The 18,529-nt window shown below is 43.2% G+C and overlaps 1 protein-coding gene across 3 annotated transcripts in view; it reads left to right on the top strand.

The window, feature by feature from the left end:
- The first annotated feature begins 1,740 nt into the window (after positions 1-1,740).
- RTN4 (reticulon 4) overlaps positions 1,741-18,529 on the top strand; it is a 47,287-nt gene continuing 30,498 nt past the window's right edge. Inside the window, exons 1-2 of one of the 3 annotated variants that reach the window (XM_037404993.1) lie at positions 1,741-2,339; positions 18,102-18,158. In XM_037404993.1, coding sequence (XP_037260890.1) covers positions 1,877-2,339; positions 18,102-18,158 — 520 coding nt within the window. In that variant the 5' untranslated portion in view covers positions 1,741-1,876. The remainder of the gene's footprint in view (positions 2,340-18,101; positions 18,159-18,529) is intronic. The other 2 variants (XM_037404994.1, XM_037404995.1) reach the window with 2 other exon arrangements.

Here is an 18,529-nt window from a genome sequence, read left to right as displayed (position 1 = left end):
GAAAGGGTGACAGCGGAGCTCTTCTAGTTTTAGCTTAAGAAAGCAAGGGCTGGACAAAGTGTATTCTTTAAAGCCTGTTAAATATTAAGTGTCAGTGAAAAGAAAAATTTAAATTAAAGGGAATAGGACACGTGTTGGCCTTGAGCAAATTAAGACTGGGGAAGGGGGTATTTTAGAATAGCCTTCCCAATACAAATAGCAGCAACAAACCACCCCATGCTCAAATATTTGGGTTCAGTTTACGCAAAGAATATGATATATTTTTCTGAGACAAGAGAGGACTCAGTGCTGGGACCCCTAGAGCCCCACCATTCATGTGTTGCCATCCAGTGTTTCAGGAAGCCATCAGACACTGGAGATCTAACCCCAGTTTCCTGCTGGAGACTCTTCCCTCTGCAGCGTGAAACGCAGCTGCCCCTCACCGCAGGTGTGCTGCACAGGGCCTGCTCGGGAGCTTCTGGTGCCAGGGCATCGGGCGTTCTGCTCAGCGGGGCGGCTCACCTGGGCACAGAGCAGCGGAAGCAATGCGAGCGTTGTTCAAGTTCTTGTGTCTCACTGAACTTGCAATTTGCTTTGAACATTTCCTTGAACTCTTTATACTGGCATATGTGGGAGAATAAATCATCTGTGGGTTAAGAATCTGTAACAATGTTGGAATAGTATTAAATATAGAATTATAAGTCCTTTTGGTCTGACTGTGGTAGCCATGTGGGTAGAAATCACATCCAAATATACACGGTTTAAGTTAAATCATTACCCTGAGGGCTGTGGCCAGCGTTCCGTCTCTGAGCAGAAAGCAAGAGACCACACCGGAGCCTAACGCACACAGACGCCAGTTTTCACTTTGTGAACAAGCTGCCATTTTTTTTTTTTTTCGCCCGCACAAGTTGCATAATTAAATTTTTAAAGAGCTGGTTAGATCTGTTCGGATGGCTGACTTACGCCAGGGATTAAACAAGTTTGCCTCTTCTGAAAATGTCTCACTCTTGTTTTAAGACACAGCAGGTTTTTTTGCATCATGTGTTGGTTAAAGCACCCATGCCCCTGGGAGGCTGCGCTGCCCACCCCGGGGGTGATGCCCCCGCCCGCGCGGAGCCCGGGGAGCCGGCGCGGGAGCGGTAGGGAGCCTCGCCCAGCCCCGCAGTGCGGAGGAGCCTCGGGACCCTTCGGTCGCACCCAGGGTGAGAGGAACCGCGTCGCGGCGGGTCGGTGCCCGGGGGCGCGGGGAACCCTGCGGCCCTCTCCCCCTGCCCCGGGCGCGAAGGGGTTCCGCCCGCTGTACGAACAGCAACCACGGAACACCGGTCCCGGCAGGGGAAAGCGATGAATCACCACACGCGCTCACAAGATGTCCGTCACGCCGCCGCCGAGCCCGGCCCGCGGATGGATGGAGGGACACCCCCGGGCCCGCCCCGTCCCGCAGGGGGCGCCGCGGCCCCGCCCCCGCCGCGGGGCGCCCGTCGGGCGCGCAGGTGGGAGTGGGAGTGGGCCCAGCCCCGGCCCCGCGGGCCGCTCCCGCCCCAGCCGCGCTCCGCGCGCTGAACTTTACCCGACTTCTCCCTCCGCGCCCGGCCAGCCCTCGCGCCCCACCCCAACACTGCATATGCATGAGGCAGCCGCACCCAGCGCCGCGCCTCATTGGCGCGCCCACGCCCCTCTCCCATTCCTACTGGCTGAAGGCGCCGTCGCTCAGCGGCGCGGCGGGCGGGGCGTTGCAGGCGGCCGCGCCTCACCCCCGCCCACGGCGGTGACTCACCAGGGCGTGGAGTCTGGGTCCCGCAGCGGCGGCGGCAGCGCAGCTCACGCCCTCCCCCCGCAGCCGGCACAGGCACAGCCCCAGCGCCGCACACTCATTGTTCCGCCAGCTCCAGGCACCATGGACGAGCTGGACCAGTCACCCCTGGTCTCCTCCTCCTCCTCCTCCTCCGGGCCAGTGCGGCCGCAGCAGCCCCAGTTTAACTACCAGTTCGTGCTCGACGACGAAAAGGAGGAGGAGGAAGAGGAGGAGGAAGAAGAGGACGAGGACGAAGACTTTGACGAGCAGCTAGAGGTGATGGAGAGGAAGCCCGCCACAGCTCCCGCCGCAGCCCTGCAGGAGCGGCCGCCGCAGCTGCTGGACCTCGGCGGCGCCGCCGAGCCGCCCCGCCCCGCCGCTCCGGAGCCACCGCAGCCCGACTGGAGCCCCCTGGGAGCCGTCTCCTCCTCCTCCTCCGCCGCCACCACGCCGTCCCCCGCGCAGGAGCAGCCCTCGGCACCCCCCCGGCCCGCTCAGCCCCAGCCGCCTAAGTCCGAGCCCGCCGCTGCGCCCCGGAGAAGAGGGTCCTCCTCCGGCTCGGCTGGTGAGTACCTCCGCCCCAGGGCCGGGGAGGGCGGCGGTCCTCGCAAGCCGGGCGCCTCCGCCCGAATCGATCCCGTTCTCACTCCCCGCTGCACCGCCGGGAGGTTCCCTTTGTCTGCCGGCCCGCGGCCGCCTCCTGCAGCATCGCTCCCTCCCCTTAGCCGCGCCCCGCGGCCCCGCTCCCCGCCGCCCCGTCGCAGCTCATGCGGGAAAAAGGGCTCCCCCTCCCCCCCCCCTTTTTTTTTTCAATTTCATCTCTTTCCCTCCCCTCTCCTCTGTGTTATGCTAATGGCGGGAGGGGGGGAGCGCCGCCTCGCACATGGGCCTCCCGGGGGCGAGGCCGCCGCCGCCTGGCAACGGCCGCGTCGCGGGGCAGCGCCTGAGGTAGCGGCCGCTGCTTCCCCTGGCGCGAAACCTGCCCGCGGCGGCAGCTTCCCCGACCCCCTGGCGCGTCGTCCCGGGCAGGCGGCGCCCGTGGCGCGGCCCCGTGTGTGGGGGCGACGGGCGGCCCTGCGGCGGCTGGGGGAGCGTGAGGGGGGGAGGGAGACAGCTGCTTTTAATCTTACTCATTTTAAGCGAGTCACCTCGCTGGGAGGGGCCAGGAGAGGAATCGGGGAGCAGCGCGCCCTCCTTCCCTGAGCGCGCCTCACGGAGGCCGGGAGCCGGGCGGAAGGTGAGGGGATGGGCGTCTCTGCGGGCCTGGCGCGGGCGGCAGGCCTTGGGCCGGCGGGCCGGTGTGGGGAGCGCTGCTCTCCGGGTACAGACAATGAATCGTAAGGCCCAAAAGGGAGCGTAAACTAGTGAAGTGCGTATGGAAGCACAAAAGGCGTAGAGGCTGCCGTAGGTGTGGCAGGAAAATAACCAGCCTCCGGCCCTGCAGATGCCTGCTGGGTGGCTGCAGGTAGCCACAGCTGTCAGCCGGGGCTGCTCGGAGGGGGTCGCCCCTGCGGGCCGGGGTCCTCCGGAGTGCAGAGCTGCCGTAGTGGAGGGCGTGTCACACCACCCCACCCCCAACAATTGCTGGTGCTGCTGCCAGACCCCTTCTTGCAAGGTCTGATAGCTGACCCGGCATGACTAATGTGTTGCATGGGGACTGTGATTGTGCCTTGGCTCTGCTTTTGCTTAGTCCAGAATACAAGAGCTAACTCGAGGCTATTAAAACAGCGAAAATGAGCAAATCGAAGCGCCTTATCATCGTGATGGTGCATTCTTGTCTTCATTGTGCGGTTGTCATATTGCTACGTTGTATAGGTTTTAAAAGATGCAGGATTTCAGTACTAATTTGATGTCATGGTATGAGTGGGCATGATTCTCAAGACTTACTCTAGAAAAGCATCTGGAACAATAACAAAAAAGGCCTGTTGTTAAACCTGAATTCAATTTTGTTGGGGGGCAGTTTCACAATGCATTTTTATTTCCATATGCAATAGGACTTTGTGGTCAGTTGTGCTCTTGTCTTTCATGAAGCCTACTTTTTTTTGTTCTTCTGGTGGCTCTCTCTATAGCAGTACGCTGAGGAGAATTCCCTCCCCAGTCTGGAGGACAGATGATGACAAAAGCTCGCAAAGGACTTAAGGGGAGGGATCCTATATGATGGGTTAACAGATTTTTTTTTTTTGAGGCAGGTTCTTTGAATGGAGCTCTGGAAGGTGTGACTGGAACAAAACAGAATGGAAGGAATAGGATCAACCAAATCTTGCTGTTGCTTTGAAAAGTAGGGATAAAATTGTGATTTCTAGAGCTGATTTTTTTTTTTTTTCTACTCTCTGACCCCTGAAGTGTTAGGCAAAAAGCACAGTAATTCTTATTAGAGACTTATCTGTGTGAGAACTGGATAGTGTAGCTGAGATGGTGTTGAAGAGTGACTTCAATTCATCAGTGATGATTAATTTAGAGCTCTGACTGGAGTCTCTGGGAGGCCTGGTTTCCCAAGACAATGTGTTGTAACACATAATGCCCATCTAACGATGGGTTGGAATATTGGAGGCTATGTCTTAAGTACTTGAAACTACTAGAACAAATTATTTTTATAAAAGCATTGTCTAGTTACGCCACCAATGCCTTGGTCCTCTCATGACAGGAGTACTTGGTTTCAAGTTGTCAAGTATTTATTTAAACATCAAATATTTTTTAGTTTTAACACCAGCTGCTAGATGCAGAACTCTCTCAATCAAAATATTTAAGTTGGGTTCAAACTAATTCACTTTTAGTTTTGCTGTGGAATTGGCAAAATCAATTTGATGCCCACAATTTGTGGCACAGTGACTGTGGTACGGATAGTCACGTGGCTGGGATGGTTCCCTCTCTTCTGGAGTGTTACGGTTTCATTCACTTTCAGCTCTGTTTGTTGAGTTTAAAATACAGCACAGAGTTGGAGTTCATATTCTAGAAAACCTGAAAATATTCCATTCTCTTCATACTTAAAATCTAAGGCTTTGATTTAGTGAGAATTTGAAGCAAATAACTTTGAAATTCTATCTCCAAGAGAAGAAGAAAGCAGTATTGCCTATAGCCAGTATGCAAAGAATAGTAGGGATTTTTTTATTTGCAACAGTAGGCCATGGTGCTGTTTTTTGTCAGTATAACGATAGAGGAAACGTCTGGATGACTTGATGGCCCATTAAAATATATTATTTAATATACCTGAACATGTTTTAAGCAGTTTATCTTTGTAATTTCTGTTGGTTGTGTACTTAGGAGTATTCAGTATTATCGTTGTAAGAGACTGTCGCATAACTATATCTAACCCAAGTCTCTGGCTGTGTATCAGCAGCCTATCCTCTTAAGAGCTAATACAAATATTTGCTGGAGAAGAAAACAAGGACTAAAGTAAAACTTATGCTCCCCTGCATGCTTTCTGTTTTTTTGCTACGTACAGTTATGTGGGTAGCAAAACCTGCAGTTCTTCTTGAGAGATTACTACTAAGATGTTACGATTACCTAAATTTGTATGCAGTGCAAAGAAGAGTAAATTTGAGGTAGTGTTACGTGGTAAAAGTAATGCGCTTTTTTTTTTTTCTTTGCTAGCTGTCCAAAGTAAGATTAACCAGTAAATGATGAGAAGATAACGCCTGCCATCTTTAAAGCCCTAAATCCTAGCAGTACTAGATCCCGCTTTTAAAGGAAGGTCACGTATCACTTTCCTGGAAGAAACTACTGTGTTTTGAAGTTAAAACCACACTTACAAGTAACCCATCTACTAAATACACCAGACTGCCCACAGACCAACATCCAAAGTGAATAAATACATTTCCTTGTGTGTCAGTTGCCTGCAACTCGGCCACGGTTCAATACATACGCAAATGTTTATTAATTAATCTTGTTTTTCCATTTAGTTTTATAGGGCCTGGTTTTAATTCATCAACATTGAGGAGGGAGGTTTCATGAACAGATTGTTTATGTGCCAGACTGTCAAGCAGAGGTCAGCAGGGATGCCCCAAGCTGTACCAGGAGCATGCAAGCTGCTCCGTATTAAGAGTTCACCCTCAGTAGGTGGTGATTATACAGACTGATCTATGCACACTTCTGCTTACTCGTAGAGACTGTACCTTTTATCCTGCAGTGGGAAGATGCGGATCCTGTAGTGTGCATTTTATACAAATTCTGAAGCAGCATATATGCTTCTCAGGTTTTTTTTATTTTTTTAAGGATGGAATGCAGCACAACTTGCAAAAAATATAGCTGTCCTTGAATACTGCCACTGGTGACTTTGATTTATTAAAATATATTCCCACTGATCTTCAGTGATATTCAGTGTTTCCTTGAGGTGCAAGACCTTTTCTCTGCCCAAGTGTAGTCAGTAAAGCTGTAACGGACATGGTTATGACCTAGGTATATCAAAGGTAGACTGTGATTTTTTTTTTTTATTTCTATTACATAGTTTCCATTATAGTGACATATAAGGAGGAGAGTAACCAGCAATTTGACTGGTATAGTGAAGCTAGTAACTTCATTTTCATATTTCATGTTCTCATCTAGGTGAGTTGGCTCACCTAGAGATGGCTATTTGTTTTGGTTTTTATTTGTTTTGGTTTTTATTTGTTTTGGTTTTTATTTGTTTTGGTTTTTATTTGTTTTGGTTTTTATTTGTTTTGGTTTTTATTTGTTTTGGTTTTTATTTGTTTTGGTTTTTATTTGTTTTGGTTTTTATTTGTTTTGGTTTTTATTTGTTTTGGTTTTTATTTGTTTTGGTTTTTATTTGTTTTGGTTTTTATTTGTTTTGGTGTCATGTGCGTGTGCAATGTCTAGCACAGTGGGGCCTGCTTTTGTATTTCAGCTGGTGTAAGAGTTTCTAAAGCCAAACATCTATCTATTCTGTTAACCAGAAGTATGTGCAAGGGTAGTCCAGCCAAGTTTGATAGTATATTTGCTTTGGTGTATATCTTTGACTTGCTTTCCAGGAAAAACCACACAGCTTCCACCTACTATATAATGATGTAGCCCTCAGGGAAGTTTTGAATTGCATTGGGAGTTTTCCTCTTGGCGATGAAATCCTACAAACCACAAGTTAGGAGACAGTGAAGAACTACTATTTGTTTGCCCTTTATTTCCCTTCCTTCCTATCTGTACTTAAGGAAGTTTGTGGCATGTCTACACAATTTTGTCTGTTCTGTTGCATCACCACCTGGTGAGCACTGAATCTCTTATCTCACAGATAGCTGCTAACAAGTTGAGGACAAAGTTTAAGTCTCCTGGTCAGTGGTTCTCTCCTGCTGACTAGTACAATGTTGCTAGGAAAGCGTCAAGTTCTTTTGCAACAGCTGATCTGCAGATGGGTTAGAAATGTGTGGCGGTTGGAATAGAAAGGCCTAAGGTCAAGAGACTCAAACTTGGCAGCTCACGAGGAGAGAAATAAGCTGTGGTTGTTGGCATTCAGCATGGTGAAAAGACAATCTTAAACGTAGATTAGTGACTGGAAAAACGTGGTTTCTAAGTGGCTTGCAGATGCATCTTGTTATTTCAGTAATTTGTGATGCATTTTTCTAGTGTAACTTTCTGGTTGGTGTATCGTGAGGATGTTTGCTTTGCTTTTCCTTCTTCTTCTTCCAGTGCTCAGGATGGGGAAGATGAGGATTTTGGAGAGCACTCGGTGTGGGAGCCTGGCTACTTAGCAGAAGGCATATAGGCATCATTCTTCTAACCCTGGAGATTGATTTTTTCCATCCTGTTAGAATTCTGTGGGGGCTTTGCTGCTTGCCACCTGATTTTGAGGGAGGTTACTGGCTTTGACTGCCTGTTTAAAAGTCCATTTTGCCACACCCAACTGCTTGGTGACTCTTACTAGATCGGTCTGGATTTGTGAGCTAGGAAGGTGTTAGAATAACAAAGGACAGTTAACCCACAAATTGAGGCATGTCTTGGTGTCTTTGAGTTATGTTTCTTTGTTTTCTGTTAATACTTTGAATTGAGCTGGCATGTTACTATAGTAACTATGAAACTCGCATGCAAAAAATCAGAAATGTATGGTTGTCCTTTGGGTTCTAGATACTGTACAAGCAAGGAAATAGTTCTTGATCTTCTGCTGGCTAGAAAATGTAAAGCAGCGTATAGTTTACAGATGAGTTGTCCTGAGATACTCAGAAATGCTTATGCATGAAGTAGGAGGAAAATGGTGTAACTATCAAGCTGCATTAGAAATGAAAGAAAAAAAGCTATTTGTGCCTGGTAAAAAATAGTAAAGTGTGAGACCCATTCTGAGTAGAATAGTTGAGTGTGTTTTCATGTGGCTTTTTTTTGTTTGTTTCTTCTTTTGTGATCTAAAATAGAAATTACTCCTGCTATGCTTTGAAAACACTGCATAGCGTTTTCCAGTTTTTAAGACAGTTTTTAGGGAAGCACAGTACAACTAGCACTGACGTCACTGGACTACAGCAATATGACGTAAGTTTGGTGGATAGCTTTTTTTAAATTGGTATTTCCATCAATGAGAACTATTACAATAAAAATAATGGGGTTACTAATATTCCCAAAATCTGAGAAAATCAAATTATCTCAGTAGAATGTTTTTTCTTTCAAATGGAAATAATCAATCTGCTGCTAACTGTAGCTGTCAAAACAAAGATTTTAAGTTACAGATGTTTTTAAATTATTGCTGTTACCTTTACCTGTGGTTTTTAATGGGTTTGTCTCCTTTATTACTTTCTGATGTATGAAGAATACTTCTGTGCCCCCTCCTCTGACATGTAGAAGTGTTAGGAATACCAGTGTGACCCTCCCTGGTTTTGCTGGAAGGCTTGCTTTGTGTCTTCAGCATGTACTGTGAACTTCTGCTTGCAGCTTTTTAATGAACGCAGTAATCATGTCATCAACTTCATCGGCTCTGAAGAATATGTTAATTAAGATGTCTTTAAATAAGACAAGACTGAGATAAATATAAACTTTTCTGTTGTCAATTAAAAGTGTTTGAGTTTATTGGATGCTTTTGGTCTAATGTCAAAATTTTAGTACTTAAGCAGTTGTTACTGGTTTGTGTCTTTTTTTTTTTTTAACTCTGCTGTTCCCTCTTTTCTGACAGAAGGTGAAATTCCTTAATGCCTATCCTTCTCTGTCCTTTGTGTTTCATAAGGAAATGAATGCCAAGTAAAACAGATGAAAGAGCATGTGTGAGGCCTTCAAAAGCAGGTTGTAGCTGCAGAACTGAAAGGCACAAGCAAGATCTGGAGGAAGTAGCAAAATGTATGTGGTAGTGGTGGAAGAAAAGTTGCTGCTTTTCTTCATCTTCAGCTTGAGAAATGCTGTTCCTGGGGCAAGGGCATGAATTTTCAGTGTTTTAAGCCCACATTTTCTTTAAAAGATCACATAATCAGATACACCAGAAAACTTATTTTCTTATGTGGATTGTGTCTAAGTGACAAAAACTTAAAACTTAAATTTTAAAACAAAAACTTAAAAACTTAAAACAAACAAAAAAAGTGGATAGCTAAAACCTGTATTGGTCAAAATCTTACTGCAGTGCTGCTTGATACCTGGTCATCTTTATTGATGAGGAGGACATCAGGACAGTGTGTGCAATCTTCCCACTCCCTTATCCATTTCATGTAAAGATAGTCTTACACAAATGCTAGTGGCTATAATGAATCCTCTAATGAATGTCCATGTTCCCTCTTTTGACCTGAAGATATCTTATGCATCGATTTGTTTTTATTTTGCAGACTGTAAGCTCTTATATCAGAGGCTTGTCACACAAGGTAATGTCTTGGGAATAGATGCTAAAAGAAATCTTGCAGCATCTGTTCTCCATTCTTTAAAGATTAATTGAGCTAATAAATATATTCTTCTGCAATGATAAAGTTGCTAATCTAAATACTGCTTAATTTGTTTAATTATGGGGAAAGCAGGGAAAAATTCCATCTGTACAAATCGGTGAAAGGGAATCTTATGATTGGTTTAATCTGTAAAATTAAATTGGATAATGTCTGCATAATGATAGGATTTGCATGGCTCTTTAGACCTCATGCCTTTGATTAAGTTCTGGGGTAATTATTGTATTTTTCTGCTTTATGGCACTGCCAGAACTCAGATTTCTGTTTATTTCAAAATGTGGTTAAAGAGTCTGGGTCTTAAGGAAGAGTTAATTTAGTTTTTAGAGGAATTACATGGTATATTTTTGGTTACAAATATTGCCAAAGACAGAATACATATCTTTGAAGCCATGTCTAGCTGGACAGGTGTTTGCAGTTGGCTAGATTATTTTAATATATTAAAGAGAAAGAAGCAGAAGGAAACAATCTAAATTGGTGACTGTAAACGCTGGATCTGTGAATGTTCGCATCTGAGATTGTTCTAAATTCATTCCAAGCTTTGCTAGTAAATGTATTTGTGATTTAAATGTAGTTGTGATTGTGAAGTGGGTATTTCCAGCCATCAGGTGGGCTGTGAACAGTTGTAGTTGATTATTGTGTCCACCTGACTTTAATAAAGTGAGTTATTTACCCACCACCTGATGCTGACTCTAAAAGAAGGCAGAATTTATGTGGTGAGGTCAGTTGATAAATTGGGGGGAGAAGGCACAGTTAATCTATGTGGCGTTTCTTGTCCTGTGTGTCACTTTAATTGTCTGTGAGCTTAGTTTATGCTCAGAAGCCAAATGGTTTATCCTCATTCTTCAGAGGATTTAATTTTACTCATGATGAGCCACTGGATTGCTGGTCTGTCATAGGTATGTGCATCCTATTCCTGAGAATTCCCTGTTCTCTTGCTATACTTACAAGAATAACGAAAAGTTTCTTTGGAGCTGACCTGTGTGACTTGTTTACTTTTAATAACAAAACATGGCATGCAAAATTCTGCCCCTGCTCTGAGGAGATACAGCAACACCCATATGGATGAGGGACTTTTAATAGGAAGTGGCATTGTAGAACCATCTTCTGAAATGCTGCTTGGATCCTGTCCATAGCGTTATTGATCAAAATGTTTGTTTGAAAGAGTGAGGTGAGGCTGGCAGTTACGTGTCAGAAGTATTTAATGGCCCTTTAAAAACATCCTTATAGTGGGTACTTATTTTGGTGATTTGGGAATTGTAGCAGAAAGAATTGCAACAGAGCCAGAGTTGACATATCTTCCTTGTCCATCTGTTCTGGCTTTGGTTGGCAGTTGGGTGTTGCAGGGGAAGTGGGTGGGTCTTTCTTCTCCCTCTGTTAGCTGATCAGAGGAAGATGAAATGGCATATACCTTAGTGCTGCCATTGTATGATGCAGAGTATCTTCATTGCTGGGCCACTTGCCTCAAGTGTAATTTTTCCAAAAAAGGAAAAGTTGTTGCAAGTTGGGCCATATAAATAATATTGAAAAAAAAACCCCACAAAACCTTACTTAAACCAGTTTGGTTATAGGTTTCTGTTTAGAGAGTAAGAAAATGCTTGCTTCATTCTGGAGACTAGTTTTTCCCTGAACAGAATATTTAAAGCAGCAAGCATTGTTTGAAATGCTTGTTTGGGGTTGGTTTTCTTTATCTCAAATAACATTAACTGAGAACTCTCCTGTGCAGTTTGGTGGAACTCGCTCTGCAAGGGATGTGTAAAACCACTTTGCAGTAATTTCCATGAAGACCTGAGGTGACCTACAGCTGCCCCTGTTAATAATCAAAACTCCTGGATCCTTTTGTGATCCTAGGTGTGATACCCTCAAGATGTTAAAAATGGAGCTCCTTTTTTCACTTAATCTTCAGCAGTCTCCATCTTCTGCAGCAGCTTGTATACTTTCCTCAAAGATTTCAAAGTAGTTTACAAGCAGGGTTTCCTAAACTGGAAACTTCTCTTTATGAACGTGCATGTATAGCTAAAAGGAGCCAGATGAGAAAACCTCATTATTTGCTGTGGCCTTGCAGCCTGATCTAACGATGTGAAAGGATGCTATTAACAGTTAGTGTTCTTAACCTTGAATGGCTTAAATATTTGGTGAAATACTGAATTTAGAACAATTGCATCATACCAGTATATGATTTCAATGGAGTTTGTGTAGGCAGCAGCTTTTCTCAGGAAATTCTTGTGAAGTTACGTGCCCTTGTTTCCTGCTACAGTAGGAAATTAGGCATCCAAGAACTTAACTTCCCTTGAAATAATTTAATTTAACTTTTAAATGACCACATGTGTCATCTGACATTTCATGCCAAGACTTAACAACTTGCTTGTATATAATTTGACATCAACACATGCAGGATAAAAACCCCATGGCAGTTCCTCCCTGTGGTTATGAAGTGTGAGGGTACTGCATGGGTCTGAAGAAGCCTTTTGAGGTGTTTGTAGTTCTTTAGTAAAAGTGTAAAACTTCACGGTACTACATATGTGTTTATTGCTTAGATACTAGTTTGAGATCAGAAATGCTGCTTGGGGCAGCCTTCATTATGGGCAAATAACAACTGGGTGGGTTGAAGAATTTTGTAATCTGCCCTAGAGGGATTGCCACAAATGTAACTTTTACACTGCTGTGAGTCATGTCACAGATATGCCATTCGTTTGAGTATTAATTTTTCCTGGTTTTCTTTCATTGTTAAATATTTGGCAATATTAAATGTTAACAAGAGAGGCCCTTCGCAATCAGTGTCCCATTGTGGTAGCTCCTGTAAGATAAAAGCAGTTCCTGTGTTGTGTGTTAGGCATTTTGCTAATTTTCTAAATGTGAAATAGCTTTCTAAAGGTGAAGTAGCTTCTTAAAAACTGTATTCTTGCCAACTGTTTTTTTCTCTTTTGTTTTAAGAATAGCATACGTTCTCCAGCAAACTAATCCAGGAAATGTTTTTTATTTTCTGAATATCGAAACTGCCATCTAGCAGCCTAATATAGTCTCCTACCAAACCTAAACTGTGCATCAAGATTAAGTTTACTTGGTGTTTATATGTAGAAAATAAAATATTTTAGTTTGGTTTTTTTAATGCTGAGCTCACACATTAAAAAATGGAGTATCATATTAATAAACCTACCTTATCACAGACCTGCTGCAGATGCTTAGGAGGAGTCACATGTGAGAGCAGCTGGACCAAAAATCCAGCAATGGGGTGTAGAACACATTCTTGCTGAATTATTTTCTATGAGTAGACTTAAGTCCTCTGCTTTCTGTTTGCAAGTGTGTTTTGGGGGGAAGAAGGGGGGAAAAAAAAGGCGCTTTTTTTTTTTTAAATAAATTGCTTTTCTTGGAATTGTCAGTTTGCTAGTTTTTAGTTTTAAGCATTCTTCTCTTTTTCTCTGGAAACCTTTGCCACTAACTTTACTTTCTCTTTCTTAGTTGTCCAAAAAATCTCTCTCCATTTATTTCTCTGCTTTTTATCCAAAATTTTGATATTAAAGTTTTATGTTGGTAATATCAGTATCTTGCAACAACACCAGGTAGTGGGCAATTGGCAAAAACTAAAATGAGAGTTTAAAATGATATCTCTTTGTTGTGATGGTGCCAGCTGATTTTTAAACAAAAAAACGTTGAGATCTATTTCTTATTAGTGGAACTTACCTTTTAGCTGAAACCATAATACAAAGCTTTAAAGTATGAAAGATCATGCTAATGAAAGGAGAAGGTACAGGGTTGCTTGTGGGTGGATTTTTTTTCTTTTGAGGGAATTCTTATTTTGTGAAAATTTTATGTTGTGAAAGCCAAGGTAAAATTTGCAGAATGGTTTTGGCTAAAAAAAAGTAGGAATGAAATCAGAATGAATCACTTTGTGTTTCACTTTGTTTTGTTGTTTCATAAATGCTATTCATTTCACATTAGGGGAATATGTTTGTATATGTGGCTTGAGGGGAAAAAAAAAAAAAGCCAGGCAAGTATGTGCTAGTGAGCAAAATTGTTAACTTTCTCTCTTTAGGCAAACAGCAGTCATGCGGTTACTGATTTGGTGATGTGTGGGTGTATATGTTTGAATATACTACTAGTATTTTACTGAATGGTGTAAAATCACCTGAGCAAGGTTGAGTTGGTCTATAAAGTTCTCTCTAAAACCCACCAATTGGACTACTTCAGTAACTAATATGATAGTAATGCCATTCACAAATAGGTCATCTGCCTTTATTGTAATGGTAATGCTGAGGGTAAGTTACTAACCTGCACCATTATGGATTTTTGACAGATGAAATTTGGAGTAAAGACTTTTCTCCTGGAGATTTAGTGTTCATTTTGAGGTCTCATTCTATATTTCATGAAACAAAATCTGTCTTCTGATGGAAACAATAATTGAGCAGTTCATCTTACTGATTTTTTTTTTTGTTATGATTCATAAAATCCGGAGACTGCTTTGCTTAGATTTCTTTGTATCTTTGGGTGAAGTTTTGCTGTAACAAAGGCCTGCTTCATGGATCAAGAAAGGAGTTTTGAATATGTACCTTTACTTGAAAATAATCTTCCTTAGAGCTTGGTCTATTCTGATTTTTTTTTACTTGGTTCTAGTAGTAGTGTACTACTACTTTGTTTCAATTGCCTTATTTCTGCCATTAATATGCAAATAGGAAAAGCCACCCTCAGTGATTTATCTTCTGTGAGCTTCTCTAACAAATGAAGTTATTCTGATAAACATAGTACTTTATTACAAAACTTACTACACTTGTGGTCAGCTGTTACCAGTGCTACCACTTGAGTGAAGGGTGGGAAGAGGCGGCCAGTTCTCTAGAGGGTTATGCAAGTATTGGCTGGAGTGGCTTGCACCTTCCCTGTGGTATGCTTTTGAGCCTGGGCAGCCTTACTGTATGCCAGGTGACAGGCTGATACATGATGTGGTTTTTTTCTCTTGTCTACTGAAGCACAGAGTTCTGTTTCTGAAAGGTTTCTACATGTAACACTGGAGGAAAGGATTTTTCAGTGTAAGTGTCATTGGTGGAAAGAATGACAAGGAAAGGAAATGCCATTCCTTTCACCATGGCATTTGAATGACGATCTGAAGAGAATGGTTGGTTCAGTTAGCAATCATGCTGATGTGGAAGTTGTAGAGGTCCTACTCTGTTATCCCTCCTTGGCTGGAGTTGTCATATAGGGCCTAGAGCAGGGAAAGGACCTGGTATCTTCCTTTCAGCAGTAGAAGTGCCATTCTGATGTGGGTGGAGGGCAAGTGGGTGGTTCTCCTTGCTGGTTAGGAAATACTGCTTTTATGTAATCTCTTTTCACACTCCAGCTAGATGTGGAAAATAAAATTTGGGTGTGGGCATAATATCCTCCCATTAAGAGAACCTGGGAATTCAGTGACTGGCATAGCTGTTGTATGTTTCTGTGTTGAGTAAATGGAAGGCAAACCTGAGGAGTTTCTGCACTGTGCTGTCGTAATGGAGCACTGAAAAACCAGCGCCCGTGCTCCTAAAACCAGTGTTCCTCACCAGAAACTGAAACCTCTCTCTCTGAGGTTCGGAAGTGTTAAATAGATTAAGTCTAGAATTTTGGTTACAGATTGCTCTTGGTCTTCGGGCATAAATAGTACTGCACCTTCAGGGACTTGTGCATTTTCAGCTTCATCTCCTTACCCCAGTGGACTCCGTATTCTTTCTTTGCCCTTCTTTTATGTCTGCTTTTTTGGCCCTTCCAATTCATTGACTTGTTCTTGGTTTCCCTGTGAGATTCTTTTCTGTTGGGCTGTCAGGGGTGTCTGTCTTCATGCTGCGCAAGCTGGTCTCATCAGGTGCAGCCTGCTTTTTCTCCCTTCTCCACTCCAAAGTGTAGGCCCCTTCCAGCAAATAAAGGTTATGCTGCTGTGACATGACTCGGAGGAGGTGAGAGCGAGGCTACTCCTCAGCCTGCAGCCTCTGTTACCAGCTTCCTGGTGAACTGCCATATCATGGGTCCCTTGAGGCTTTGGACCTGGTATCTGTGCGCAGTGCTCCGAGGGCAGTGTGCCACAGGTGGGTAAGAGTTGAGGTGATAGATTGACACTGGCTCAAGCATGGAGTATGTGGGCAATACTATTCCATTTGACCACCAAGTGATTTGGTATTTCGGCAGGATCAGCATCCAGTACACACATAGAGGGGGACGGTTCTGCATTTGTGGTGGGAGACGGTGCTTCCTTGGTCCACCTGGGCCTAACATTGAGAGGGAAGGAGAGTGTGCTGCTGCTTGGTGCAAACCCGAAGGCTTGCTAGTCTAAAATATGAAGCTCAGCAGTAATCCTTGATGGACCAGGCACACTGGGAACTGAAGAAAAAACTCTGGTGTTACTGCCAAAAGCCTCATTTAAGGAAGGCAGAGCAGCTCTCTAGACTGGACTGGAGACTGGAATGGAACCCCAGGCTCCATTCTTACTGAAGCCCCTTGTTTTGCTCTCCAGACCAGGTGACTTGCTAACTTGTCTTGTGGGGCGGTGGGCCCCATGCAAGTGGTCTGCTTGCAGAAGGGATCCCAGTGAGCCAGGGCATGCAGAGTTGAGCATCTGCTGAAATAAAGGGAATGTGATGATACTTGGCAGTGTATGGATGCACATTGCAGTTCTGTGACTTAAATGTCACTTATTGATCAGTTGTCCTCCAGTGTGGTTTTTGGGTTTTTGTCCTTAAAAGCTTTTGCCGCCACTGAACTGCAACGCTGCTTTAATGTGTTCTAAATTTGGAATTGAGGTTTCTCTCTGTGTGGTCCTTAATAGGAAAATGTTATTTCTAGAAAACTGAACAGAAATCCCTTTGGCCCCGGCAGGGGTTCAGGAAGCTTCTAAATACAGAGTCCTACGCTCCACCTTCATTACTTAGTTTTCTTGTATCTTGCTGTGTTCTGTGGATTATAAATATCACTTGAAGATAACAATGTTCTGCAAAACAAAACCAACCCACCGTTTGTTGTGACAGGAAACATAGGTTGTGAGGAGACTTGATGTTTTTGAAACCTGCTGGTGGGATTAACTTGAGTAAGACAGACAGGTCATGAGTATCTTGAAGTGGCATTGCTTTTGCAGAAAGTCATGGCTCAGTGCCAAACCAAAAATTACCTTAATGCCTTGCTTTACTTGATTATTATGTATGTGCTGCTGTGTCTGCTATATTTCTTACTACTTGCCTTTCATCTTTTAAATCAATTGCTTCTGTTTTTCTTTGGTTTTAATAAAACCCCAAGTTCTTAATTTTTTCAGTACTTGATTTTGTCCAGGCAAATAGCAAAACTAAAGATTATTGATGTCTGTACTGGAAATTCAAAATCTAATTGCAATGCTTTAATATAGTTTTACAGTCTGATAATACAATTGACGTAAATTGCAAATATTCTTTAACAGCCTTAATTTGAAAATTTGATGCACTCTTCAGAATGAAATATATTTATCTAAATGCTACTGTTTTTACATGAACACAATAATGCCAACAGGCTACGGTGGACCTGGGAAAAATACTGTTGCTGACACAGAAATCCAGAGAAGGACTGTTTTTGACTTGCCTGGTTGCTCACAACTGCTGGTATTGCTGCTTCTAGAGTGGTTTTTCATTACATGCTTTATGCAGTTTAGTAAAAATGTCATGGTTGTATGCTTTTACTTAAGATAATGCGCAATATGAAACTCTTCTCACCATTGTGCATTAGTGAAAGGGAGTGACTTCCTTAGCTTGGAAGCAGGGTGTCCTTCCTTATGTTTACTTAGTTCTTCAAGTTGAAATTGGGGAACTGGGATTGTCTTTGTGAAATATCAGAATTAAAACAAATTCAGCAAAGCAAAATATGCTCCTTGGGTCATGCCAGAGAAGGCTTTAAAAATAATGCCTTCATTTGGAAACTTCTCTACATTATAAGACAATAAAAATAGTAAAAGACGTAAACATAAAGCAAATAGTAGTGTCAGTTACTGTTCTCGGTTTAGTCAGTATCAGCATGCCGGATCAGTGCTCTGTGGGAAGTTTTCAAAGCTTAGTTCAGTCATTTTAACATTTCACAAATTTTGGTTGAGTCTCCTTATGGCTGCTGTTAAGCTGGTGTTAGTAGACCCTCTGACAAAGTGAGCTGATGAAGAGCAGTGTAACATTGTCAATGGCAACTGTGGGGTTTTTTTTTTTGGTGCTAGAGACACTGTAGCTGCTCGGTAGCCTAAGTTTGGAGAATGAAAATAAAGAGCAGCTACTATGGTGTGTCTAACCTTAAGATTGGTCGCTGGCTTGGAGGGTGGAGATCCCTGAGCTGCCTCAGTAAAGATCCCATTATAAATGGAGAGATCTGAGCGTTGTCTCTTTCAAATTACCTGGCTTGTATCTAGTTCTGTGGTTCTCTGTGGGTGTAGAGGTTGGCTATATATTTATTTGATTTACTGGGAACCGACTACTTGCGTGCTTTCTCCTCTTTTCAACCTAGCCCTTTATTTCTGCTGAGGTTATTTGTTTGTTTTTCAGATGAGACCCTTTTTGCTCTTCCTGCTACATCTGCGCCTCTGATGCACTCCTCTGCAGGCAAGTTCTTTCTGCTCACCTTTGTCTGAATACATCCTGCATTTCTGACCCGATCTCATTAACCCTTTGTAGTTAGTCTGCCTTTACTAAAAGTCAGCATGGGTCCAAGAATAATTTTGTTTTGTTCTGTCATGTTTTTGTTTTGACTTTTCAGTTGATCTGTTCAAGATTTTAATACACATTCATTTCTTGACATGGTAAACTGTTTTACAAATGAGCTACAGCCATCTGTGAATTCTTGGACCCTTGATGTAGGAGAGAAGTTGATACTATTAACAGGTTAACACATCAAAGCATAGTTGCTTTGCTGATATAGCAGAAAGTAAAACTTTCTGCAGTATTTCAGATAAGTAAAATTTGTACCTGTAGTA

This window comes from Falco rusticolus, chromosome 12 (assembly GCF_015220075.1).
Source record: "Falco rusticolus isolate bFalRus1 chromosome 12, bFalRus1.pri, whole genome shotgun sequence".
NCBI classification, from domain to species: Eukaryota; Metazoa; Chordata; class Aves; order Falconiformes; family Falconidae; genus Falco; species Falco rusticolus.
Note: the sequence above shows the minus strand (reverse complement) of the source record. Positions and strands in the feature narration are given on the sequence as shown.